The sequence below is a fragment of the Lontra canadensis genome, unplaced genomic scaffold (genome assembly GCF_010015895.1).
Source record: "Lontra canadensis isolate GAN:19392208 unplaced genomic scaffold, GSC_riverotter_1.0 scaffold18, whole genome shotgun sequence".
Taxonomy (NCBI): Eukaryota; Metazoa; Chordata; class Mammalia; order Carnivora; family Mustelidae; genus Lontra; species Lontra canadensis.
In genome coordinates this window covers 13,038,012-13,065,399 of record NW_022631012.1, presented here as the reverse complement: position 1 = coordinate 13,065,399, position 27,388 = coordinate 13,038,012, and the positions used below count along the sequence as shown (strand labels likewise).

Below are 27,388 nucleotides of genomic sequence, written 5' to 3'. Positions count from 1 at the left end.
AAGGGGGCGCCTGGGTGGCCCAGTGGGTTAAAGCCTCTGCCTTCTGCTTGGGCCATGATTCCAGGGTCCTGGGATGGAGCCCCACATCAGGCTCTCTGCTCAGCAGGGAGCCTGCTTCCTCCTTTCTTTCTCTCTGCATGACTCTGCCTACTTATGATCTCTGTCAAATAAATAAAATCTTAAAAAAAAAGAAAATAAAAAGGAAATGACAAGGTTCCTCTTTGGTTTATTATTGTTTTGTTTTCTTTTTTTTAGATATTTTATTCATTTATTTGACAGACACAGATCACAAGTAGGCAGAGAGAGAGGAAGAAGCCCGATGCAGGGCTCCATCCCAGGACCCTGGGATCATGACCTGAGCTGAAGGCAGAGGCTTTAACCCACTGAGCCACCCAGATGCCCCTATTATTGTTTTCAAATTTTATTGTACTGTGGTCAGAGAGTATGGTATGAGGTACATTTATTTTGACATCTATATACCTATTTCTCAGCTTATAAAGTAAGATGTTACAAATTCAGTTATTTCCCCTGTGCGTTTTTATCTACTCATATTCTCTTCATCCTATAGTGGAAACCACTTTTCTGAATTCAGTATTTATTATTACTATGTGTGTTTTCATATTTTTACCACACACACACACACTGCTAAACAATATAGTTATTATTTTTCACATTTAGGATTTTAATGTAAATTAGTCATATGGTATGTATGCTTTAGCAACTTGCTTTCTGCTTCAGAAATATATTTGTTTTGTGTTTTGTTTGTGAGTTCTAGTAGTTCTAGTTCATTCATTTTTCAGGGATGTATAGTGTTTCATTAAAGACTGTAACATTTTATTATCTTTATCAGATATTGTCCAATTGTTCTTCAAAGTAGCTGTACTGATTTATGATTTCTCCAGTAACATTGGAGATTCTATATTTCTCTGACATTTGGTAACAGATACTAGCATTTAACTGATGTGAAATAATACCTCATTATAGTTTTGTTTTTTTTTTAAGATTTTATTTATTTATTTGAGAGCAAGACAGTGAGAGAGAGCATGAGTGAGGAGAAGGTCAGAGGGAGAAGCAGACTCCCCATGGAGCTGGGAGCCCGATGTGGGACTCGATCCCGGGACTCCAGGATCACGACCTGAGCTGAAGGCAGTCGTCCAACCAACTGAGCCACCCAGGCGTCCCACCTCATTATAGTTTAAATTTGCATTTCTCTGACTACTCTTATGGCTCAAACATCTTTTCATATCATTAGTAGCTATTTGGGTTTTTTCTTCTGGGAAGTGCCTGTTGCCTGTTTTGCCTTTGGGTTGCTTGTCTTATACTCATTGATTTGCAGAAATTCTTTCTTTCTTTCTATCCATCCTTCCTTCCTTCCTTCCTTCCTTCCTTCCTTCCTTCCTTCCTTCCTTCCTTCCTTCCTTCCTTTCTGATTTTATTTTTAAGTAATCGCTATGCCCAGTGAGGGGCTCGAACCCACAGCCCTGGATCAAGAGCCACATGCTCTATTGACTGAGCCAGCTGGGTGCCCCTGCAGAAATTCTGTCTCTACTCTGGATACAAATTTTTTGTTAAGTAAATAGGATGCATTTGTCTTCTCTGTCTGTGCTTAATCTCTTTCTTTCTTTTTTTTTTTTTAAGATTTATTTATTTATTTGACAGAGATCACAAGTAGGCAGAGAGGCAGGCAGAGACAGAGAGAGGGCGAAGCAGGCTCCTGCTGAGCAGAGAGCCCGATGTGGGGCTCGATCCCAGGACCCTGAGATCATGACCTGAGCTGAAGACAGAGCCTTAACCCACTGAGCCACCCAGGTGCCCCTTAATCTCTTCCATTTTTAAAAGGATGCCTGCTTTTTACGTCTTACAAAATCTTTTTGTAATTGGAGGTTATAGATTTTCATTTAGACTTTCATATCCAGAGCTTTAGTACAAGTGGAATTGACTTATAAATGATGTGAGGAAAGGATCCCTATTTCCCCCCTATATGTATTGAATAAGCAGTTGTCCCAGCACCATTTTTGAATGTCCGTGTCCTTTCTCTGTTGATTGGCAGGACCCCCTCAGTCCTCTGTGTGTGGGCTGATTTCTGAGTTCTCACCTGTGTATTGGCTGCTCTATTATGTATGCCGGTACCATATTATATTTGTATAAAACCTTCATGTCTGGTAAGGCACCTTCCTCCAACTGGTTGTTCTTAAAACTTGTATTGGCGGAGCGCCTGGGTGGTTCAGTGGGTTAAAGCCTCTGCGTTTCGGCTCAGGTCGTGATCCCAGGGTCCTGGGATCAAGCCCCACATTGGGCTTTCTGCTCAGTGGGGAGCCTGCTCCCCTCTCTCTCTCTGCCTGCCTCTCTGATTACTTGTGATCTCTGTCAAATAAATTAATAAAATCTTAAGAAAAAATAAAACTTGTATTGGCTATTTTGAACCTTCTCCTCCTCCTTCACCTAGGTTTAAAATCAGCTTGCCACAGTCCATGGCAAATCATTTTTAAGTTTTTGATTAGACTTCTAGTAAATTTATAAATTCATGTGAGTGTCTGTTACAGCAAGTTTTTTCAGATTATCTAGCGCAGGGTTTCTTAATCTTGGCACTCTTGGTGTCTGCACTTGGATGATTCTTTGTTGTGGAGGATGTACATTGAAGGGTGTTCAGCACCATCCCTGGCCTGATGACCAAAAATGTGACATGTCTTTATCAAATATCCCCTGACGGACAAAACTGCCATGGATCCAGAAATATTGATTTGGCCTGTTGCAGAAATTTCCCTTATTTTCTGGAAAGTTTTCATATTTATTTAAATTCTTTCAGATGTAGGTTCGTCATATGGGAATTTATTTGTGTTGTCTACTGCCATGGTGATTTTTATCTTTGGGCATGACACATTTTTAAGCATGAACTTGCCTCCTGTGGAATGGATGTCTTCTATGCCCTGGGTTATGAAGGCAGCCTTGTGGGGTGGTTTTAAGTTTGCCTATGAAGGTCTTATAGGCTTCCCTAGTTTGAGAGTGATTTTTATGTTAATGTCTTGGTTTGCGATTGAAAGAAACCCCAACACAGTAGTGATTCTTTGGACCCTAACCCTCCTTCTCCCTTCCATGCTCCCCTTTCTCAAGTGCCTGCCACCTTTAGCTATAAGTAACCGCCTTGATGGTACCCTGACATGGATATTGGTATTTGCCTGGAGGTTGGACTGACTCAGCACGGGATCTGTAGTTTTCCTTTTCATATTTTTTCTGAATATGCCAGATGCTACCACTGAGTAATTTGGACTTTGCTGCCAAACTATACCTCCATTAGTACAGAGGGAAGACAGCATGCCAGTTCTCGCTGAGTGTGCGTGACTGGCAGAAAGTCCTGGTATGATGGTTGGAGGGAACAAATGGAGCAGATGATTTTTTCTTTTTTTGAGCAGATAATATTTTTAAAAAATGATTATCTAATGTTGTTAACTTCTTGACGGCATTGTTATATCATCGACGACCATGAATCACCAAAGTTGGCTACTCTTTTTAAAAATAGGGAATTAGGGGAGCTTGGGTGGCTCAGTTGGGTAAGTGTCTGCCTTCTGCTCAGGTCATGATCCCCGTGTCCTGGGATCGAGTCCCACTGTAGGGAGATAGGCTCCCTGTTCAGCTGGGAGTCTGCTTCTCCCTTGTCCCTCTACCCCTCCCCCCTGCTTGTGCTCTCTCTCTCTCTCAAATAAAAAAGTAAAATCTTTAAAAAAATAAATAAAAATAAGGAATTGAACACTTGATTTCTCTTTGGTTCTTTTTCAGATAAGTCTTGTGAATTTGGATAATGTCTCATTTATTCTTCTTGTGTTTAATGACCTCTTACTTATTTTATACCTTCTGGTGGGTATGAATATTTTATAGATGGATTTATAATGACTACTAACAAAATTGTGACTTTTGGTCAATAGAATAAGTAGTTGACTTCCTTCCATGGAAATAGTTTATATTATCGTTAGCCTGTGAATAAAGTATGAATGTAGGGTCTCTGGAATGCATAAATTTGTTACTAAGTTTTCAGATTAAAAAAAATAAAAGTAGTCTGAGGGCCACTTTTTCTACTTTCATTGAGCAGTCATTTAGTAAATTCCATTTCTCCAGTTACTCATAATGGCTGTGTAGAAGTGAGGTTTGGATGAATGGGCATGAGATTGGCAAAGACACACCAATACTGATGAGCAAGTAGACATAAGGTAAAATGTCTGTTTTTATTAAGAACTCACCCAATTTAACCTGATTGTGGGAAGGCCAATGTGAAAGACATAAATGAATGATCTACTTTATTTATTTATTAAGATTTTATTTATTTATTTAATTGACAAGAGACACAGCAAGAGAAACACAAGCTCGGGGAGTGGGAGAGGGAGAAGGAGGCTTCCCTCTGAGTGGGGAACCTGATTCAGGGACTTGATCCCAGGACCCGGGGATCATGACCTGAGCCGAAGGCAGACGCTTAACACCTGAGCCACGCAGGCGACCCAGATGGTCTACTTTAAAATAAAATATTTTAAATTTTTGAAAAGTAAAATAAAACTTAAAATAAATTTGATTTTGTTACTTTCAGACACTAAAATGCTCATTAGTATTTTCATTGATGGGGAACTGTGGATCTCTAGGAACTTGTGTTTACTCTAAGAATCTATTTTGTCTTTTTATCTTTGATAGCAAGAACTACTTAATGTCCCATATACCACCTTTTGCTTTGACTGCCAGGAAACTCAGGGACAAATTCACAGTCTGCTAAAATTTGTTTAGGCCTTTCTGGCCTGCATATTTGCTTTGTCTTCTCTATCTTTCCACCCCATTTCGACTTAATAACCTAATGATTTTTTTAGCCTAATTTTTTCCCCTCATCTCATAGAAAAATTTCTTGTATTTAGTGTTGCTATTACAAGATGCCTCAAATCTATTGTGGATTGGAATTGTGCATAAATAAATAAAATAGCTTCAGTGTTCCTTTCATTAAATATAGCTTGATAATTACATAAATACACTTGTACACAAATAAATACGTAGTAACAGCAATTTACGGTGGGGTTCTGTTTGCAATAATAATAATAATAACTACTATTATTATTATTTTTTGCTAAGATAAACTTTCAATCTTAAATGTTCTCTAATAGAAATAGATAAGGTACTCTCTCAGAGCACAAGAGATTATTTAACATAAAATATAGCAATGAAAATTTATTATTTACTTATTGCTGTGAAACTTTAAAATAAACAGCGGCTGCCATTTGCAACTTAAATTTTGAAAAAGAATAGGTTGAGCCTCAGTGGAACAATTAAGAATACATCTGTGGCATTACCTCCCATTGCTCCCACCCGAGTCCAGCCCTGGGAGCGAGAACCTTCCCCAGAGTTTCCATTCTCCTTCCTTCCTTCCTTCCGCTAATACCATCAGGAACTCCTGTGATAATTGCTGGCCGGAAGCGCTGTTTGAGAGTGAGGGGCCTCTGCCGCTTCCCGGGGCTCAGGATCTGAAGCCGTGATCAAAACTTGACAAGGGCCTTTGTTCAGCTAAAGGGGCCCCGTCCAGTGAGCATTCCCGATGAAGTTGTGAAAATGAGCCCAGACTCTGCAGAGATTTCTGCTCAGGAGGAGTTTTAGAGCAGGAGACGACTGGGAGAGGAGGGGTGGAGTAGTTCTGATCCCCTGTAGAAGGTCTCTTGTCAAGACTGGTATTTGTTCAAACCTACCTGGTCCGTGTCACTTCAGTTGAGAGTTAACCCTGTGACACCAGTTTTTCTAGTCCCTTTAGCTGCTTAGTCATTGGGCTTTTTCTTCTTCCTCCTCCCACCAAGATTATTCATATACCATTTAGTGATTAACCACTCTCATTTGTGATTGTCTTCGTACCGTGTTTGACATTCTCATAAATTCTGATAAAACCTGTGGGATTTTTGGAGGATAATCTGTTTCTGGTTTCACTTCCTCTAAAATTTAGGTTATCTTCTTTGTCTGGCTTGGTGTTTCAATCAGTTGCTTCTGTCTACCTTAAATAGACATTAACAAGGTATGTCTAATCTGCTAGGTTAGAGAGACCAGCGAGCAAGAACCTCTACCCTGAACTGGTGACAGAAGTTACTTTGCTACGAGGACGTAAAAGATTGCCTTTTAACCACAGAACTCCATTGGAAAGGGTTTTGGAAGACATAAAGAAAACCATCAGAAATGAAGTCAGCAGCCTCATGGCCTCTTACTGACTAGAGTGGAGTTTTATTTCTACAGTTTTTTTGGAACGACACTGTGCATGATGTCTACTGAGGTCATCCATCAGGTTGAGGAGGCCCTTGATGAGGACGAGAAGAAAATGCTGCTTTTTTTGTGTCGGGACGTTGCTGCCGATGTTGCTCCGCTTAACGTCAGGGACCTTCTGGATATTTTAAGTGAGCGAGGACTGCTGTCTGCCATGGGCTTGGCTGAGCTGCTCTACAGAGTGAGGCGGTTTGATCTGCTCAAGCGGATCTTCAAGATAGACAGAAGGGCAGTGGAGGCCCACCTGCTCAGGCACCCTGGCCTTATTTCAGACTACAGGTAACTGATCGGCAATTCCCAAGGCTGGACCTGGTGAGAGGGAGTGAGGTGGTCCCGGCTTACGAACAAGAGGAATGAGGACCGTAAGAAAATGCAGGGATTGTCCCCTCCTTGACCCACAGATTCGACTGCCTTATGATGTTACTTCATTCCTTTGAAGTCTTCGAATTCTTAGACCATGTTTGCTTGAAGTAATTGGGTGGAAGATCATAAAGAAAGTGGAAGGGCTGGGTAGCATGTGTTTGCCTGATGGATAGAATGAGAGAGAGAAGAATGACTCAGAGATAGTAATTCTTGCCGTCCCCTGAATGTGCGATCTGCAGTGGTCTTTCTTAGGTTATTTTCTGTGATGTCAGACCGGCAAATTCTGAGAAAGGAAATAACAAGTCTGACAGTGATCTTCCTGACCTTTGTAGAGCTCTGTGACCCCCTCCTGAGTCCGCTTTGGTCTTTCCCCTGCTGAAGTGGTTAGTGGGGTGGGCTCCCTTTCTGTGAGTTCCTCTGAGGTCCTTGCCCCTTGACGCTCAGCGGGCCAGGAGTGCAGCACGAGCATCCCCCTGATTAACCAGCTGTAGGCCCCCTTCAGTTCTGAGAGGAGTGGTCCCAGGAGTCCCCTTTAGTTTAGTTTTTCCTTCCTCCTGTTTACCTTCTACTCTCTTGGGAGGTTCAGAGAAGCACAGAAGCCATGAGAAAGGCTGCATTTCTGGAGAAAGGAAGATACCCTGTAACCTTAAATTAATGGTTCCTTTTTCTCCAGACCACCAGCTGTCAGTTGTACCAATGACACATTATTTGGAGAAGATGTGTATTACCAAGAACTCTATTAAGGAGAGCTGAAAGCGGTGTAGGCCTTGGGAAGTGTCTGCAGCTTGAGGTCTAGAGGCCTGTTTCAAGTCCCAGTGACAGACCACATGGGCTGAGCCTGCCACTGACATTGGTTGGGTCTTCCTTTTCCCACTTGTAAAGCAAAAAAAAATGACGCAACCCGATTTCACAAGTCTGTTGGTGGAGATCAGTTGTACTAATGGAGTTCGTGAAGTACTTCTAGAACTGTGCAGCACCCTCCAGATGCCCGTGTTCAGTATTACTGCTCTGGTTAGTCTTCCTTGTCTTCTCCTCTTCAACAATCATACTATGTCCGTGATGCTCTTGACACGTTTTCGGAGGCACTGGGTTTCAGTGAACAAGTTAGGGCACTCTCCGTTTCCTGTCTCCTTGCTATGGTGAGTGTGGACAGTTCCTCGGAGCCTCTGGGCAGAGAGACTGGGCATTGGGATGCTAGATTCATCGATACATCTGTTCGGTGGCCTTTGTTTTGGGTCAACACATGCCAGGTGTTTGGTAAGCGCTAGAGCCATATGGACGAAGCATCTTCCATCGTCAAGAATTTAAGAGCATGGGGCACCTGGGTGGCTCAGTGGGTTAAGCCTCTGCCTTTGGCTCAGGTCATGATCCCAGGGTCCTGGGATCGAGCCCCCACATCGGGCTCTCTGCTCATCAAGGGGCCTGCTTCCCCTCCCTCTCTGCCTGCTTCTCTGCCTACTAGTGATCTCTCTCTCTCTCTCTGTCAAATAAATAAATAAAATCTTAAAAAAAAAAAAAAAGAATTGGAGAGCATAATGGGGAAAACAGCCTTCTGAAGCAGTGAGGACAATGTCAAGGCAATAATGCCAACTACAGGGTGTCCCGGGAGCCCAGATGGAAGTGTGATGGTGGCTCCCACCGGCGCAGAGGTGACTGACTCAGGAGGAGCTCTCGAGACCAAGACACCTATGGTCACAATCCCCAGGCTCTAGATGCCTTTTACCCTTCAAGTTCAAGAGTGGCCAGGACATCCCAGGGATGACTTCCTTTAGAAGCTTGAAACTCAAAGTATGGTCCCTGGGTCTGCGGCATCGGCATCCCCCGGGGAGCTTGTAAAGCAGAGAAGACGAGATCACTTAGAATTCTATTTCTGTCTTCTGTCTTAGTCATATATGTTCTTCACTTACTTCATCATAATGTCTGGGGGAACTAGGGGATTCTTTAGGGAAGTTTTTATTCTCTGAGTTGTTTTTAGAGCAGTTAGTTGGAAAGAAAGGTACTCTTTCCTATTGAAAGCAAGGGAAGGACAAATTCCCTTTTTGAGTTCCCTTAAGATATCTTCCTGGTGTGGCCTACGCTTTCTGTTTTATGGGGGTATATATCAAATGGGGGCCTGAACTAGCCTTTTAACCAGTTAACTGGCATAGTGGAGGCATAGGCTCTTGTTTCTTTCTTTCTTTCTTTCTTTTATTTTTACTAGGATGGTATCTGAATTTACTAAAAAAGAAACTTGTCTGGTTTACAGGGTGCTGATGACAGAAATTGGTGGCAATTTGGAAAACTCTGATTTGTCCTCATTATTTTTCCTCATGAGGGATTATCTTGGTCGGAGAAAGGTAGCCAAGGATAAGGTAAGTTTTCTTTTTCTTGGTTCATTTTCCCAAGAGCCTATCAGAAGGTGGGGTGTCCTTGAATAGGAAGGCCCAAGTTGAGGGTGAAGGTAGGAAGTGAGAAGAGGAAGTTATTTCCTTAATACCGTTGATAGGAAGAGAACTGGTTTCTCAGTTGAGAGGAAATAGGGTGGCCCTGGGTGTTTCTCTCATCCTTATATTTTATCCTTATTTCTATAAAAGTCAGAGGCCTGATTTAGGCATCAGTTTCTCTCCCCCGTTTGACAGACCATCTGGGAGGGTTAGGAAGTCCCATCTGCTCGTGCTGAGTGCAAACAAGTGGGAAGCACGAGTCCACTCCCGTCTTGCCCTCCCACGGCATCTGCTTCCCCTCAGCAAGCCCGAGGTCAGGGCGAAGTCATTAGGCTCCAGATGGAGATGGGGTGGGGGAAGGTTCTTGTGACTCATGTATTCAGGGAATGGCAAAAGTAGAGATTTGGGGCTGGAAGCTAGGTAGCAGTCAAAATCTCAGGGATGTTGTAATTGCTGGAAAAGTGTTTAAATTCCGTGTGGCCCTATGTGAGCCTGCTGGCCTAGGGACAGGCCAGGAAAACCTCAGGTCTCTAGATTATGACAATATGTTCTTAAAGGACCTGCCTTTGAGGACTCTGGTGAGGTGCTGCTTGAGAATTTCCTCATGTTCTTTGATCATCGTAGTTTTGTTTCTGAAATCTAGGCAGACGGGGTGGCCGGATGCCCCCGTCATCAAATGCATCGAATAGGAAAGAAAATGAAAAAATAGAACTTTTGTTTGGTGTCCCCAAATCAACTTATCTGCCAATCATTTATAGCAATTTCATGCTGATGATTATTTAAAAAAATAAACATAGAGCCTCAGTAGTCAAATGTTAAACAGAAGGGAAGTAAAACCCAAAGCGGTGCCTATTTCTGAAATAGAGTTCTTTCTGAATCTCTTTGGTCCAGGGCAAGTGACTAGCTTTATACCCTAACTTTTAAATTTTACCCCCTCACACCTCCTGAGTCAGATTGAGTTGGAATGTCCAGCATTGACTGAAATATTTTAGGAACTTCAGAATTACATCACTGGGATTTTTCTAGTAGAAACTTGCCTCCAGCTATCTTCTTTCTTCCCCTTTTTTTTTTAGGAAAGCCCTTAGAGTTTTTCAGTAGAATATCCGTCAGGCCTTTTGGAAGAGAATAACGTCAGGAGGATTTTATTTTTTGGCCTGCCCCCCTCATGGTACTTCTTGATGACATAATATGGCCCACGTGTCTATCCCCAACCTCCGTAGGGGCTGTCCACCAGAAGACTTTCCCACCTCTTTCTCAATAAAATCCAGGAGTGTCATTTGCTCCTGGCCTTGGAGGGACTATAACAGAGAGGTCTGGTTTAGTATCACCGAAGATCATGGAAGGGGCTCCCCTTGTCACATTTCCTTGCTGCTACATTCACACAGCCCGAGGTTTGCACTTGGGGCTTCAGAGTCTGCCTTCCTGACATTTGTTTGTTGGTATCTCTCTCAGAGTTTCCTAGATCTCGTGATCGAATTAGAGAAACTAAATCTGATTGCTCCTGATCAGTTGGATTTACTAGAAAAATGCCTGAAGAACATCCACAGAGTAGACCTGAAGACAAAAATCCAGAAATACAAGCAGTCAGGTGAGTAGGATTTTGGCCTCTGTGCGGCCTAAGGAAAGTACCCTGTGCGTCTGAGGTTTGGTTGGCAAAGACTCAATTGTTGGTGGAATGGAGGGAGCAGAACCGGAGTGTCAACAGCCCCCACTAGTCTGTGGCTAGAGATCACACCCCTTTCTAGCTTTCTTATCCCAGATCTGCTGACTTCATCAGCCCATACCCATGATCGCAGAGTCTCAGCCCTCTGCGGAACGCTGCCAATAAGTTCTTAACTTTCCGGCCTTCCGGAAGGAGTCGCATTTTCTGCGCAGGCTGGCAGCATCGTGGACATGGAGGGCTTCCGAGTGCGTGCCAAGCCCTGCTGTCTTGTTCCAGTGTTGGGCCTGACCCCCATTCAATTCCGGGTGGCATCCTGTCCCTTGGGATCCCCTAGCTAAAGTTCCCTCCACAAATGGGACCAGACTTACAGTGGCCTGCTTTCTCATGCCACCCCTCCCCCATTGTCTTTTAGACTCAGCCTCCCCCCCGTGGGCTCTGTTAGCGGTCTACTCCCACCATAGGGTCACAGCCTCAAGGGCGTAGCTGAGACCCAGGGATCTACAGACCTCCCCTCCCCCCAGGCAACCAATAAAAGATCAAGGATTGGTGTAGCATTTCTAGTCCTTTCTTAATGACAGTGGGGGAATCATGTGATCTGATCTTTTGAATTTGGTAAGGTAGTTAGATAAAGTTCAGGGTATTCTGAAAGATGGATGATGGACCAAACTGAGCCATTGTTGAATAGTCCTTTGACGATAACTTAACACATCCTAAGTTAATACCTCTCTTCTGCTTACAGCTCAGGGACCTGAAACAAGTTATACAAATGCACTCCAGGCATCATTCCCAAATTTGAGTCTTAAGGATCCTTCATGTAACTTAAGGGTGAGTCTGGAGCAAATGTATGGAATTCCAGAAACGGTTTCCGAATGCTGATAAAAGTATGCATGTTCTCATAGCATGTACTTCATTTAAATGTCTGAAAAAAATGTGGTAGAAAAATACATTAAAAAAATATGTATACCTTCTTATGATTACAAAGCCAACCTGTGTTCATTGAGAGAATTTGGAAAATGCAGAGAAATAGAAGAGATGGAAAATAAATCACTTCTATCCTACTAACTAAAGATAATCACTGTTAATATCTTGGCAGATTTCCTTCTAGTCTTTTTTTGATGCATGTGTGTGTACCTACACAATTACAGCTGAACATTTGTAATCATTGTTCATTTGTTCTTTAGAAAATTTAGCTTTTTAAATATAAGTAAGTAGCACATTCTCATGAACAAAAATTTCAAGATGTATTAAAAGGATTCTTAAAGTATGTTTTCTCTTATCCCAGTTCCTTTCCCCAGAGACCGCTGTGGTGAACCACTTTCTTCTGTAAACCTCCAGAAATAGTCTACGCATACCATCTTTCACTTTTGTTTTTTTTTTTTTTCTTTTTGTGCAAATGGGAGAACACTGCCCATTATCCTGCGCTGAGGATTCTTGGAAATTGTTCCATATGAATGAACCATTTGGGACCCCCTCTATTTGGCCATTGTTTTTAATGCGTTCATATGGATCTACTTTCTGATATGTCTATAGCCATATATGTATATAGCCCTTTCTTGGGTGTGTATATTTAGATCATTTCCAACCTTTTGTTATTGCAGTGATTCAAAATAAATATCCTCATATTTACCTCTCTGTGCATTTGCTTATTATTGGGCTTATTTTAACAATTTCAGCAGAAGTGTTTTTGTTACTGAGTTCTATTACTGAGTAATTGATTTGTGACCGTAAATATCACATAGTGACTTCAGGCTGTGGTGTTGTTAAATGGTGCAGTGTATTCTCATAATTATCCTTGGTTAGTTTTTTATCTTGAGAAGTTAATCCTAGTAGGAGAGCCTCATCCTCATAAAGATTTGTGGAATTTGTAGTTAGGTCTTAGGTCGCAGTGCAGGTTCACGGTTAAATTATAAAAGCTCTCATAAACACGGGTGAGGGAAACATTAACTACCCCTGTAATAGAAATAGTTCCATGAAGAATGTGAGCTGTGAGATAACGTTGAGCACTAGAATTTCAGAGCTAATTGGGTATTGAGGATTATACTGTCCAACTCACTCATCGAACAAAAAAGGAAATTTAAGCCCAAGGTGCATTCGGTGATTGCCCACCTCTGTGGACCACCAGAACTGGGCCCAGCCCATGTTCTTCCCTCTATACCATGCTGAGTTTAATCAGCTACGTGCCAGTCATGCCATAACTTAAGTGTATCTGTCATTTTTTTTAAAGAAGCAAATATACTTCCTTTTTGTCCTTCTGAATCTCTGTGATACCAAGTCTTGAAACAAAATTGGTTTAGGATTCAAGATCCAGATTTTCTGAGCTTTTTCTACTAGCGTATATCTGATACAAATTATACTGCCACTCTGGGTTAAAAGCTTGACATATTTTTACTACTGCCTTTCAATTTTGTTGATGAAAGTAATTATATTCACTGTCTGTGTAGCCTATTGGGAACCTAAGTGTTCTGTATTTAAATTTCTCCTTTACTTTGCTCTATTGATCGATGACCCTGGTCATTAATTTGCTTAGTCTGCAGGCACTGTGGCATATGGATTCAGTGAATTTCTCATAAAATTAGGAGGTGCATACAAGAATGCAAAGTGCCTTAAAAATTGCAGGGGCATTAAATGACACATGATACAACATATTATAGAGTAAGAAAGTTGCGTCACTCTGCAACACGATGCTTTTTAAATCGAGCTTTGATTCGACGTTGTATTTCTTTAGTAGCTATGTTCATGTGAATGCACATCCACGTGGGGTTCCAAATTCTGTATAGTGCTGTCAGCTTCTGGCTAAGTCACTTGTGATTAGTGATAAAAAGCAACTTACATGTTTTTCTTTCATTTAGACACAAACACAGCTGCAGACACAGCTTAATGAATAGTATACTTCTCTCTTTTGGCTAGGGTAGCTTCAGAAGAGAACTGTCATTTGAAAGCTGAACCTATCAGATGGTTGGCAGTATGTGGTACATGTACCTTACAAAGGACCTGTCATCTGAGAAGAGAAAGGGTCGGTTCAATATTTCATTTTCTGATTAATTTCATTCTAGTCCTCAGAATTGTAGTTGATTTTTTTTTTGTATCTTTTTTTTTTTTTTTGGATATCTTTTTATTTTTGGTATCTGATTTTTTTTTTTTTGTAGCTGATTTTTAAGAACCAAGCCCACATGTGGCTTATGCGCAGCTAGGCATTAAAGAAACCCAATAACTAGGCATTACAGAAAAACAACAACTAGCACTGTGGTAAGTGCTTTGTGTACATTTAATCTTCACAAAATATTATAAGATGGCTACTATTATTATCCTCATTTTGAAGATAAAGAAACAGACATGGAGGTTAGATAACTTGCTCAAGCATACAGGTTTGTCTGGTCTAGACATAGCCAGGTTTGTCTTCTAGAACTCCCCACTGTCTTTTTTCTTTTCTTCCTTTTTTTTTTTTTTTTTTTTTTTTTTAAGTATAGTTGTCACAAAATGTTACCTTAGTTTCAGGTGTACAGCGTAGTGATTTGACAAATTTATACATTATGTTTATCACAAGTGTAGCTACAACCATCTGTCACCATATAAGCTAATATCATTGACTATATTCTTGGGCTGTGCTTTTTTTTTTTTTTTAAAATTTATTTATTTATTTATTTATTTAACAGACAGAGATCACAGATAGGCGGAGAGGCAGGCAGAGAGAGAGGAGGAAGTAGGCTCCCCGCTGAGCAGAGAGCCCGATGCGGGGCTCGATCCCAGGATCCTGGGATCACGACCTGAGCCGAAGGCAGAGGCTTTAACCCACTGAGCCACCCAGGCGCCCCTGGGCTGTGCTTTTTATTCCTGTGACTTATTCACTCCGTAGTTGGAAGCCTTCAACCATTCTGCCCATCCTCCCACCCCCCCTCCCCTCTGGCAACATCAGTTTGTTCTATATAGTTATAGGTCTGATTCTGCTTTTTGTTTGTTTATTCATTTTTTTTAAGTTTCCACATATTAAGGTATTTGTCTTTCTCAGTCTTATTTATTTCACTTAGCATAATACTTTCTAGGTCCATCCATGTTGTCACAAATGGTACAGACTCATCCTTTTTGTGGCTGTGTAATATTCCATTACATATATATACTACTCCATATGTAATTATTTCAATATCTATAATATATTACATATTTATGGTGTGTGTATATATGTGTATATTTTCCCTATGTGTTCTTTACTTATAGACACTTACTTAGGTTGCTTCCGTGTCTTGGGTTTTGTCAGTAATACTACAATGAACATGGGGTACATGTATCTTTTTGAATTAGTGTTTTGTATTCTTTGGATAAGTACCCAGCCATGGAATTATTAAATTAAATAGTATTCCTATTTTTAACTTTTTTTTTTTAAAGGTTTTATTTATTTGACAGACAGAGACCACAAGTAGGCAGAGAGGCAGAGAGAGAGGGGGAAGCAGGTTCCCTGCTGAGCAGAGAGTCCTCAGCCAGGACCCTGAGATCATGACTTGAGCTGAAGGCAGAGGCTTAACACACCGAGCCACCCAGGCGCCCCCTTATTTTTAACTTTTTGAGGAAACTCCTCCATACTGTTTTCCATAGTATTTAAACAAATTTACATTCCCACCAGCAATGCCTGAGGGTTCCTTTTTCTCCACATCCTCACCAACACTTCAGAACTCCCATTCTTAATCATACCATACATTGCCTCTGTGTTAAAGGGTCAGGTAGAATGTCAATCTGATGTTCCAACAGCTTGTTCTAACTGGAAGCTGTTCTACAATATCATAACATCGCACTTTATTGAGCTGTTTTAAAACATTCTAATAAGCTAATTTAGCATGCTGCATGTTCACTGTATTTTCGTTTTTTAAAAGAAAGAGTTGCCTTGTTTTTTGACAATAGAATACAGGATTTATGGAGTTAACTGTTCTAGGTCTTCTTTAGATAATTTAACTGTGAATGTGATAATTTTATTTTTTTCCTGGGTAAGAATTCTATGGAGATATTTAAAGAGGTGTGATATAAAGTGGCTCTGAAAAAAACTAACAGGGGATGTGACCTTATTCTTTATATTTGAAGCTCCAGAATGGGAGAAGTAAAGAACAAAGACTCAATGTGGGACAACTTGACCTTCAAAGTAAGGCCAATTTTTCTTTATATTCATTCTTCTTTTTCTTTTCTTTTCTTTTTTTTTTTTTTAAGATTTTATCCACCTATTTGACAGAGGGAGAGAGAGATCACAAGTAGGCAGAGAAGCAGGCAGAGAGAGGGGGAAGCAGGCTTCCCGCTGAGCAGAGAGCCCAACACTGAGATCATGAGCTGAGCCAAAGGCAGAGGCTTAACCTACTGAGCCACCCAGGCGCCCCTCTTTATATTCATTCATTCTTTATAAATGCTTGATAACTCAAGTACAAATTGTTGAATTTTTGGAGTTGACCATTTCCTTTATCTACATATTCTGATTAAACTCTCAAAGTAGATAGTTAAATTCTTAAAATGTAGCCGTTGGCATTTCTAATTATTTAATGAATTAGCTTATTTGAATGTAAATACCTCCTACTCCAACAGCTTCATCATCTTGGCTATATTTTTAAGAGATGTGCTATTTATTCCTGAAATGGGACTATAACCAGGCTATGTTAAACATTAATCTAGCCATGATAACGAACCATGTTAAATCACATATCTGGCAGCAGGAAGAAGGAAGGTTACTAGGATATTGTTTTATAGCTCATTTTTTATATATATATATTTTAAGATTTTATTTATTTATTTGAGAGAGAGAGAGTGAGAGAGAACATGAGAGGGGAGAAGGTCAGAGGGAGAAGCAGACTCCCCATGGAGCAGGGAGCCTGATGCGGGACTCGATCCTGGGACTCTGGGATCATGACCTGAGCTGAAGGCAGTTGCTTAACCACCTGAGCCACCCAGGCGCCCCAGCTCAGTTTTTAAAAAAAAGAAATTATTTATTTACTTGTCAGAGAGAACTCAAGCAGGAGAAGTGGAAGGCAGAGAGAGAAACAGACTTCCCGTTGAGCAGAGATCCCGATGCAGGACTTGGTCCCATGACCCTGGGATCATGACCTGAGCTGAAAGCAGACGCTTAATCAAATGAGCCACCCAGGTGTCTCTGTTTTATAGCTCATTTAATAAATCTAGATACTTTACAGATGACATCCTTCTACTCCTAAGAAGAAACAAAAAATACAGTAAAAAAACTAGTCATTTCAACCCATACGATCTCTGTCTTCTCTCTTAAATATCATCACTTGATCCCATAACATCTTTTTTTTTTTTTTAAAGATTTTATTTATTTATTTGACAGACAGAGATCACAAGTAGGCAGAGAGGCAGGCAGAGAGAGAGAGGTGGAAGCAGGTTCCCCGCTGAGCAGGGAGCCCGATGCGGGGCTCGATCCCAGGACCCTAGGATCATGACCCGAGCCGAAGGCAGAGGCCTTAACCCACTGAGCCACCCAGGCGCCCCTCATAACATCATTTTTAAAAGGTGTATTTCTTTTGCGTGACTTGAGGCCTCCCTGAAGTGAAGGCTGAGAATCGGTCTCACACTGTATTGTCGCTGCCTGTGCTTCAGAACTCCAGGAGGCAGGGATCCATGGGCAGGAAAGGAGGGCTCAGTCTTTCCGGAGGAGCTTGGAATTTGTCCCTTGTGCAATGGCGATCTCGAATGTTCCAGCAGAGCAGTGGCCTGATGGAAACCTTCTTTGTGTGGCAGGCCCCTTGCCAAAATCTTCTGAGTCAGCCTCCATGCTGTCTGCCTGCATCTAGAAACTGAGAAGTTCGCCCAGATTCACCAGATGGTACTGCTCATGCCTGTCATTCCCCACCTAATACTCTGCAATCTGGCAAAAGCTACGGAGAAGTGAATTTATTCCTGAAGTGACAGCATGTTTCTCAAAACACTGGTGAGGTGGCAAGAATTAGCATTCCGAAAGCTGTTTAAAAGGAAAGCAGGAGACCTGGTAGATTTGGACAGGAATGAAAAACAAATTGGTGTTCTTCCTGTAGCGCACCCTGATGCAGGCTTCTCCTTCATTGTAATGATACTGGGCGTTATAGGCAACGGATGAATTACTGAACTCTACGTCTGAAACTAACAATGTACTCTATGTTGGCTAATTAAACTTAAATTAAAAAAAAAAGTAATGACACAGGTGAGATGGGTGAGGCTCCCAGCGCCCATGGTGGTCCTTCAGAGAGCTAGGGACCGGCTTTTGACTGGATCTGGTTTATTTGCTAGTGAAGAAAAAACCGTTCATATTAATTTAGACTCGCAAATAGATCTGGATTGGATGATGATGATGATGACTATAATTTATTAAGCTCTTACTAAGTGCCTTAACCCTAGATGGGCATATTACAGTTTATTTTTTATTCTTTTAATCCCTGATTGCTTAAATACAAAATGAAAAAGAGAAATTTCCTTTTAATCCCAAGTATCAGATGACCGCTGTTAACATTTGATTTATATATCTCTAGACTCTTATTTTTAAGCATACATATGTGTAAGCATTTGCGCACACACGTATTTTTAAGTACGTGGGTTAGTATTATCCATGTTACTCAGTAATCCGTTTTCACTTACTATATCCGGCATCTTTTCATGTCAAATACATAAAGATCTTTCTTATCCTTCCTAACATGAATAGTGTCCATCATACGTACCATGATTTATTTAGCCTATCTCATGTTGATGGATTTTTAAGTATTTTTCTAGTTTGAGGCCATTATGAACAATTACTCGGTAGATATTTTTGCATACTTGCTCTATTATTTCCTTAGGATAAATTTCTAGAAGCAGAATGTTGGTTTAAAAGGTATTGCCGGTTGTCTTTTAAAAAGACCGTTTCTTGGGGCTCCTGGGTGGCTCAGTCGGTTAAGCGTCTGCCTTCGGTTCAGGTCATGATTCCAGGGTCCTGAGATCAAGTCCCGCATCAGGCTCCCTGCTCAGTGGAGAGCTGTTTCTCCCTCTCCCTCCACCTGCTGCTCTGCCTACTTGTGCGTGCTCTCTCTCTCTCTCTCTCTCAAATAAATAAATAGATAAAAATCGTAAAAAAAATAAATAAATGAAAAGACTTTCTTTTTTAAAATATTTTATTTTTTTGGAAGTAATCTCTATATCTGATGTGGAGCTTGAATTTACAACCCCAAGATCAAGAGTCACGTGCTCTACCGACTGAGCCGGCCAGGTGCCCCAAAAAGACTATTTCAACTTACACACTTGAAAGTACTCATTTCCCCCAAACTTTGAAAATACTGACATTTTCTTTGCTTGTCTTTAGATGGTCTCATTTTGGTAACAATCTTATAAGGTAGATGTTGGTATGTTCATCTTAGGGATTTAAAAACGAAGTGAAACACCCTGAGATTTTAGGAGGAACCTTGCCCGAGATCACAGAGCTCACCAGTGATACTGCTAGGGTTTGAGGCAGACATTCATGACTTCAAAACTAGTGGTTTCTCCACCTCTCTGAGCGAATGAAGTCATTTTCCGCCTTATATTATCAGCTTTAGGCTTATCTACATTTGCTCGGCTCACTGTCCTCTATCTTGCCGTTGCCATTTTAGTTTATGACTTTTCAATATCACTGGACTAAGAAAACACAGCCATCTGTTGCATGAGTGACAAACTCAAGCACAGTTTTCCCACTCAGTCGTCCCTAAGGCTGTCCCCTGTAGGCGTTGCCCACGGTTTCAGCACAGGGAAGAAAGCTATTGATATTGTCGAGTTGTGAGGTTATTGGAGTCTTCCTATCCCTTTAAAAATTCATCAGTCACCTGGCCCTCTTCTGGAGAAAGGCAAGGGAGAACCTTTTGTTTCCCCTTGCTATTTAAGTAGTTTTTCTACCTACCCCGGTGTTTTCTTATCTGTTACATTCTTTGGTGTGAGTTTGGAAACTTGGGGCTGAGTAGAGCTGAGCAAAGAAGAAACAGTAAGGGGAAGAAAATAAGGGAAGAGAACAGCTGAGAAATCGAGGAACCCAGATAGCATGGGAGTGGGCTCAGTTCTCCTTCAGCTTTGTAAGTGATTTCTCTCTCATCCCCCAGGAGAATCAGTGAAGGCGTCCAACCAGGAGTCAGAAGCATCTCTACCGCGGGTACAGAATAAATGATCTGATTTGGTATTGTATTGTACGCACAGTATCTGTGCAGAACGCTGGTTTCTTTAAGATATCTGTCCGTTAATAATTCTTTGGGACAAGAGGAGGACGCTGCGAGTGCCGTTCTCCTGGGGACTCTCCTGGGAACTCTTCCTCCTAAGGGAGAAGCCTGGATAGAGCAAAGAGAAAAATGTTGATGTGGATTGCGTTCGTGAGCTTTGGAATGTGGGGAAATTCCAGAGTGGCAGTTCTCCTCTTAGCTGAGTGATTGCTGAATTTATTAGTAACCAGTGACACTGAAACTCGACCTGGTCTGGCTTCTTTTTTAAAGGCTGAAAGCCTTCTTCATAAGGAGCCTGTAGAAGGCCTCCTTTTGTACTGGTTTGGGAAGATACCACTTGTATAACCTCAAGTTACTGTGGAAACGTATGACCCATCCTTTCTCTCAGTTTTAAATTGTCTTCATCCTGCCGAGCTCAGTCGTGTGCAAAGAGACTGTGATTTTCATTAAAATTAAAAACTGAGACAGCTTGTCTTTGGCACATTACCTAAATAGAGAAAAAAATGTGAAATTAATGGGAAACGTCAGCTGTGGTGACTTCAGGCTGTGTCTGTTGAATGACTCACCTGGCAACAGGACGTTTGAGGAAATCCAAAAGAAAAGATGGTATGCGTGTGGGACCTTGTGGAAACAGAGCAGTGTCCAGAGTTTTTAACCATCCCTGCTTTCCTTTCCAGCACATTCCAGAGGAGAGATACAGGATGCAGAGCAAACCCCTGGGAATCTGCCTGATAATTGATTGCATTGGCAACGACGCAGGTAGGTATGGAAGCTGCGGGTTACCCGAAGGCCCACAGTGAGGTCACGGCCCAGACAAGCTGTTCACAGCAAACCGCAGCAGAAGTCTGTGGCTTCCATGGCAAAGGGTGCTTTCTCATTCATGTCACAGCCTGGATCGGGCTGGAGTGAGCTTCATTCCATGGGATCCTAAAGTGACATCATCATCTGAAGCCTTGGGGTTTTGCACAGGACTCTTTGGGTCTGGGTGGTGGATGAAGGAAGCGCATGGAGGGTCTCCCCAGAGAGTTTAGGGACGGGTCCTGAAGGTGCGGTGCCTCATTCCCCCTCAGCAATCCATCGGTCGAACTCCCTCGTGGGCCCTCACCTGACTACACAGGAGACAAGGAACTCAGCCTGGTTGTGTGCCAGGAAGGAAAGGAAGGGATTTGGGGAGCACACGGCATTGTCTCTGGCACAAAGGTGTGATTGGCTGAAAGCTGGGGAGCTTCCGTCTTGCTTTTTCATGCTGGATGCTGCGGCCGGGAGGAGTCCTGGCATCCAGAGTGGGGGTTTAAAACGGAAGGCTTTCTGGTCCCAGTGTTCTCAGATGTCCCAGCATGTCATGCAGCTAGATTATGAGAGCTTTTCTGGAGAAAAATAAAAAATACTAGACATGGGTGTTCACTTAGAGGCAGTGTGTTCCTTACTTAGTTCTTTCTCCCTGGCCTCGGTTCCTCTTGGTCTGTGCTACTTGTGCGTTTCTCTCATTGGGCTCTGAACTGGTTCTCTTGCTCAGCTGTTGATGTCCTAGTCAGACTGGAGCAGGCACAGGGGAGCGTCAGAGAGAATAAGAATCTCATTGTGAAAGAACACGTTTAATTATTTATCTCTCCCTCAGAAGGGTTGATTAGCACATTTCCACAGGTTTCCTGCTTTTCAGAATTCTTGGAATGAGTCAGAGCTGTCTTTTAGGCTCACTGAAAATGTTACCATGGTGAGTTCTATGGGAAGAGAATTTAAGAGAAGGTCAAATTAGCAAATATTAGGTTGAATTTCCCAGGATTTCAGATATGATCTCATTTTCCTCATGTCCTATTTTTGGTTAGATGTGAGACATGCTGTCTCCTCGGCTATAGATAAGTTTCATTTCTTTCTTAACCATTAGTACCAGTATAAGAATGAGAAAATATTTCTTCAGTGAGTAACTTCCTGCTTTAAAAGAGAGTATTTGTTTTCACTTTCTATTATAATCAGTTTTGTTTCATTCATTAGCAGAAAGTTCCCAACTGCAGGATGTATATCTGTTGTATGAAGAGATCATAACACCATGACCTGCTGTGAATTTGTGACTAAACCTCAGTGTCAGTGTCTACATCCCTTGCTGAGTTATAGGCCTCTTGTGCACCAGGAATGAATATGTATTTATGTTTTCCTCTATTACTAGGAGCATAGTCACAGGTGGGTCCTGGAATATGACTGTGTGGCTTTGACTCATGGCTCTGTCATATCCTAGCTTGCGACCTTGGACAATTTTCCTAGTCTCTGAAACCTCAGTTTCTCTTCTTCTTCTTCTTCTTCTTGGACAATTTTCCTAGTCTCTGAAACCTCAGTTTCTCTTCTTCTTTCTCTTCTTCTTCTTCTTCTTCGTCTTCTTCGTCGTCTTTGTCTTCTTCTTCTTCTTCTTCTTCTTCTTCTTCTTCTTCTTCTTCTTCTTCTTCTTCTTTAAGAGATTAATTTGAGGGGCGCCTGGGTGGCTCAGTGGGTTAAAGCCTCTGCTTTCAGCTTGGGTCATGATCCCAGGGTCCTGGGATCGAGCCCCGCATCGGGCTCTCTGCTCCTCGGGGAGCCTGCTTCCTCCTCTCTCTACCTGCCTCTCTGCCTACTTGTGATCTTTGTCTGTCAAATAAATAAATAAAATCTTTAAAAAAAAAAGATTAATTTGAGAGAGAGAGAGGGAGCTTGAGCACAAGTTGGGAGTGGGTCAGAGGGAGTGAATCTTTAAGTAGACTCCCTCTGAGTGTGGAGGCTGACCTGTGGGATTAATCCCATGACCCATGAGATCATGACCCATGAGATCATGACCCATGAGATCATGACTTGAGTGGAAACCAAGAGTGGGACACTTAACTGACTGTACCACCCAGGCGCCACTCAGTTTCTCTTCTATAAAATAGTTCACTAACAGGAGATACCTCATGGGGAGTTTGGGAAAAGTGAATGAATTCATACTTGTAAAGGTCTTAGAGCCCATACATGACCATTGCTACAGCAAGATGAGTGGATAGTTACACTGAGTGGAATAAAGGCTATCAACAGCTTCTCACCAGTTCAGGAAAAGTTTTGCCACAAAATGAATCACGGAAAAGAACTTAATGTTTTCAGAGCTTTTGGGTTTTCTGAATTGTGGATAAGGACTTGCGGATACGTGGAAGAGAGCTCTGGGGCTGTCTGAGGTGTGCTACAAGCCTCTTTGACCTGCAGTAGACAGGCTTATTATTGATACTGTTTTCTCCTAAGAAAAGCTAGTCCAGAAGAAATGACTAGTAACCATTTGTACTTAAAAAGAAGATATCTAAAAGGTAGTTTATAATTTTGAGTGAATGTGGGTTGTCCATTAAAACGCCTTGATTGGTCTCTGGAAACAAATGAAAGACTTATACAAAGTCAGTCAGACTTATACAAAGCTGACTCTACCACCACTTCCTAACTTACTCATTCTGTCCTTGTTTATAATCATCCCCCTACTTGGGGGGGGGGAGGTGTCCCCTTTCTTCTGTTTTGTTGGGCCCCCACCTAAATTAATATCTTTACCGCAGTCTCATCTCCAGGTGTCTCAGACTGCACTGATGATCCCTCCTCTGACCGCTTTTTTTAACCTAAAACCCCACTGTACTGTGTGACATACCAGTCATTGTTTTGTGCCCATTTATAAGCTCCCCAACCAGATGATAGGCTCCTTGATAGGCTCATCTTTATTTCCCAGCTTGAAATACAGTGTTTCTGCAACATAGGAAGAGGAACTTTTTAAAACACAAGTTTTGGGGTCAAGATAATTTGAGAAATGATGAATAGTTTGTTCCTCCTTTGAGATTTGCATATTGGTCTGAAAGACTGAGCAGTCCTCCTGTAAAGAAACTTAACTCCCCTTCTCACTAAGAATATCCTGCCCGACTTGGCTCTCATTTGTATGCCCTTTTTATTTTTAAGATGTTATTTTCTTTATTTGACAGGAAGAGAGCGAGAGAGCACAAGCAGGGGCAGTGGCAGGCAGAGGGAGAGGGAGAAGCAGGCTTCCTGCTGAGCAGGGAGCCCTACTCTGGGTCCAGGACTCTGAGATCATGACCTAACCAACTGAGCCACCCAGGTGCCCGCATTTGTATGCTTTATTATAATTAGAACTGGGCTCGTACAAGGTGCTCATTAAGTAGTGGTAAATGGAATGATGAGGCACTCCGCCTTTCTTATTCTATACATTGGTTTAATGGACTTCTTTTTATAGATTGTGTCAAGATTAATGCAAACTCATTTATTTTGTTTTAAGATTTTTTCCTTAAGATTTTATTCATTCATTGGCGGCGCCTGGGTGGCTCAGTGGGTTAAGCCTCTGCCTTCGGCTCAGGTCATGATCTCAGGGTCCTGGGATCGAGCCCCGCATCGGGCTCTCTGCTCAGCAGAGAGCCTGCTTCCTCTCTCGCTCTCTGCCTACTTGTGATCTCTCTCTCTCTGTCAAATAAATGAATAAAATCTTAAAAAAAAAAAAAAAAGATTTTATTCATTCATTTATTTGACGGAGAGAGAGAGACAGCACGAGCAGGGAGAGCAACAGTCAGAGGGAGAAGGAGAAATAGACCGCCCGCTGAGTGAGGAGCCTGATGTGGGGCTCGATCCCAGAACCCTTAGATCATGACCTAGGGCAAAGGCAGACACTCAACCAACTGAACCGCTTAGGCACCCCGTAAGATTTTATTTTATTATTATTATTTTTAAAGATTTGATTTATTTATTTGACAGAAAGAGCACAAGTAGCAGAGAGGCAGGCATAGAGGAAGGAAGCAGGCTGCCTGCTGAGCAGAAAGCCCGATGTGAGGCTTGATCTCAGGACCCTGGGATCATGACTGGAGCCAAAGGCAGACGTTTAACCGACTGAGCCACCCAGGCGCCCCGTAAGATTTTATTTTTAAGTAAACTCTACACCCCAGTGGGCTTTGAACTCAAAATCACATGCTCTGTTGACTGAGCCAACCAACACCCCAGTGTGAACTCATTTTAGATGAAAACAAATTCTAAATGAGTGGTGTCATTTTACCATATTTAGTTTTTTTGGATTTCATCTCAGTAGCCCCCGAACCTTTTGGTTGGTGCTGACCCTAGCCCTTGTCTTAACTGCAAGGCCACACGAAAACTCATCATTTTGGGAAGTTGAGGTTCACGGAGATAGGGTTGAGTCAGGACTGGGGTTTCCAGGGAGGGTGGAAGGAGAAGTGTGACTTCTGCAGTCGCTGAAGTTTTATTTTCCAAACTCAGCATCCAAGTTTTTCTTCCCCATTTGAGGGAAATGACAAGGCAGCTTCTGTGATAAATAGGACACAGACTCCAACTGCTCCCCACGCATTTCAGCGTAGGCTAGAGAGACTTCCCTGTGGAGGTCCTGTCTAAGGAGAAGCTTCCATGAGAGAGATGCGCTGCAGGCTCCATGAGGGGCTGTCTTCATTTTCTTTTTAAAATTAATATCTTACATTTGAGTAAGGACCCATAGTTGGCAAAGTGTCTTTACAGACATCTTACGGATCCTCACAGGCACCTTTTGAAGGACATGGTATAGGCATTAGTAGTACTCACAGTAATTACAGATGAATAAACTAAGACAGTTAGTTTGTCCAAACTCCCACTGTCATTACTCTGTTGATCTTATAAATCAGACTGGGCTCTGTCCATGTTCTTGCTGGCCCAAGCAAGAAAGTTGCAAATGCCAGCTAGCATCAACCCTCCCTCTGAGATAGAGGAAAGATGTGACATTACAGGACATCTCGACGATGAGGACTTCAGGCTGTGTCTTCGGAGGTGACTGGGCTACCAGAGGGATATTTAATGGCGGCTCCATCTTGGTCTGAGTTCCCTCCAAATTGCTGTCTTTATTGGCTTTGGGGGACTGTCCCATTTTTGGCTTCACCTCCTCTTTATTCTTCTTTCTCCTGTTCTATAAGGTAAGCACTTTCTGCCCCAGACGTCAGATTCCTGTCCCCTTCCTAGTCCCTCTTTTGGCGTAAGTTAGTTTTTCTAGGACCAGGCAATGTTCAGACCCAGCAGATAGGGAGAGGAGCCAGGATTTAAACTTAGATCTTGGGATTCCAAGACTGGTTCCTCTTTTGCTGGCCCCATGCAGCTGCCTGCTCGCTGCTGTGACAGCCCCCACTCCTGCCAGACCCCACTGGGAACCCAGAAAAGGGAAAGAGATAGAAGGCACAGGACAGCCCTTGTTTTGTCCCTGACTCCTGCACATCAGCTTGGCAAGACAGACTATGGGACTTTGGTGAGGGAGTAAATCTATTGGTGAGGAGAGGGTTTTGAGGGCAGGCAGGCCCTCTGAGAGAAGTAAACAATCACTTCGAATCTGGTGTTTCCCTGTTTGCTTCTGCCCCCTGGAGGAAAGAATACGCCATGACATGTGGGTCCTCAAACCAAGACTTGGGAACGAAACTAGTGATGGAACTGGGGTCCTTGTCTGGGTCTCCGGTCCTGGGTTTCATCTGAGCCCGGTACTGGATATGGAAGGCTTGCCTACACCTGCTGAGGGGCAGGTCAGGGGGCAGCGCCTTTTCTACCACACTGAGATCCTGTGGGGATGAGTGAGCTATTATTAGGTTCTCCACCCACCTGTGTATCATGTCCTTCATGTCCCTCCTAATATTTATTTATCATAGGGTTTAAAGGAGATTGGCACCTTCTTTATATGTCTCCATTATTACGTGATATATAATTCTTTTTTTTTTAAAGATTTTATTTATTTATTTGACAGAGAGAGATCACAAGTAGGCTGAGAGGCAGGTAGAGAGAGAGGAGGAAGCAGGCTCTCTGCTGAGCAGAGAGCCTGATGTGGGACTCGATCCCAGGACCCTGGGATCATGACCTGAGCCGAAGGCAGAGGCTTTTAACCCACTGAGCCACCCAGGCGCCCCGTGATATATAATTCTTTTTTCTCCCCCATTTACCTGTGGTAGGTAAAAAGTAGGTACCCTAGACAAAAAGTAGGTACCCTAACTACATCCTTAAGTAATGGTTATTATCATTCCCTTTTCCTGATTTACCTGGTGAATTATTTATCTAAGAATGTGTGCAAATTACTCCAAAATCTAGTGGCTTAAAACCACGATATGAATTTATATATTATCTTTCACAGTTTGTCTGGAGCAGGAATTGAGGGGTAGCTTAGCTGGGCTGTTCTGGCTCAGAGTCTCTCGGCAGATTGTGGTCGGATCTCAGCTGGGGTCATCCGAAGGCGTGACTGGGATCCAAGGATCCTCTCAGGAGGCTCACTCAGGTGTCTGTGAAGCTGGTGCAAGGCCTTAGTTCTTATTCATGTGAGTCTCTCCACAGCACTGCCTGAGTGTTCTTGTGACATGGTAGCTGGCTCTCCCCCCAGAGTAAGCTGTTCGAAAGAGAGAAAGAGCCAGGTAGAGGCTGTATTCTTTTTATGATCTGGCTTTGGAAGTCCCATAGTATCTCTTTTGCCATAGTCATTAGAAATGAGTTACAAAAAAAAAAAAAAGAAAAGAAAAGAAATA

General features: G+C 42.3%; 1 protein-coding gene across 8 annotated transcripts in view; it reads left to right on the top strand.

The window, feature by feature from the left end:
* The window catches only part of CFLAR (CASP8 and FADD like apoptosis regulator), a 43,874-nt gene that overhangs the window by 11,877 nt on the left and 4,609 nt on the right, over window positions 1–27,388 (top strand). For 6 of the 8 annotated variants that reach the window (XM_032860093.1, XM_032860091.1, XM_032860087.1 and 3 more), the window contains 7 exons: window positions 6,044–6,546; window positions 8,876–8,981; window positions 10,506–10,641; window positions 11,456–11,541; window positions 15,784–15,841; window positions 19,773–19,822; window positions 20,564–20,645. In XM_032860093.1, coding sequence (XP_032715984.1) covers window positions 6,263–6,546; window positions 8,876–8,981; window positions 10,506–10,641; window positions 11,456–11,541; window positions 15,784–15,841; window positions 19,773–19,822; window positions 20,564–20,645 — 802 coding nt within the window. In that variant the 5' untranslated portion in view covers window positions 6,044–6,262. Of the gene's footprint in view, window positions 1–6,043; window positions 6,547–7,117; window positions 7,770–8,875; window positions 8,982–10,505; window positions 10,642–11,455; window positions 11,542–13,473; window positions 13,730–15,783; window positions 15,842–19,772; window positions 19,823–20,563; window positions 20,646–27,388 lie in introns of those variants that run through there. The other 2 variants (XM_032860094.1, XM_032860095.1) reach the window with 2 other exon arrangements.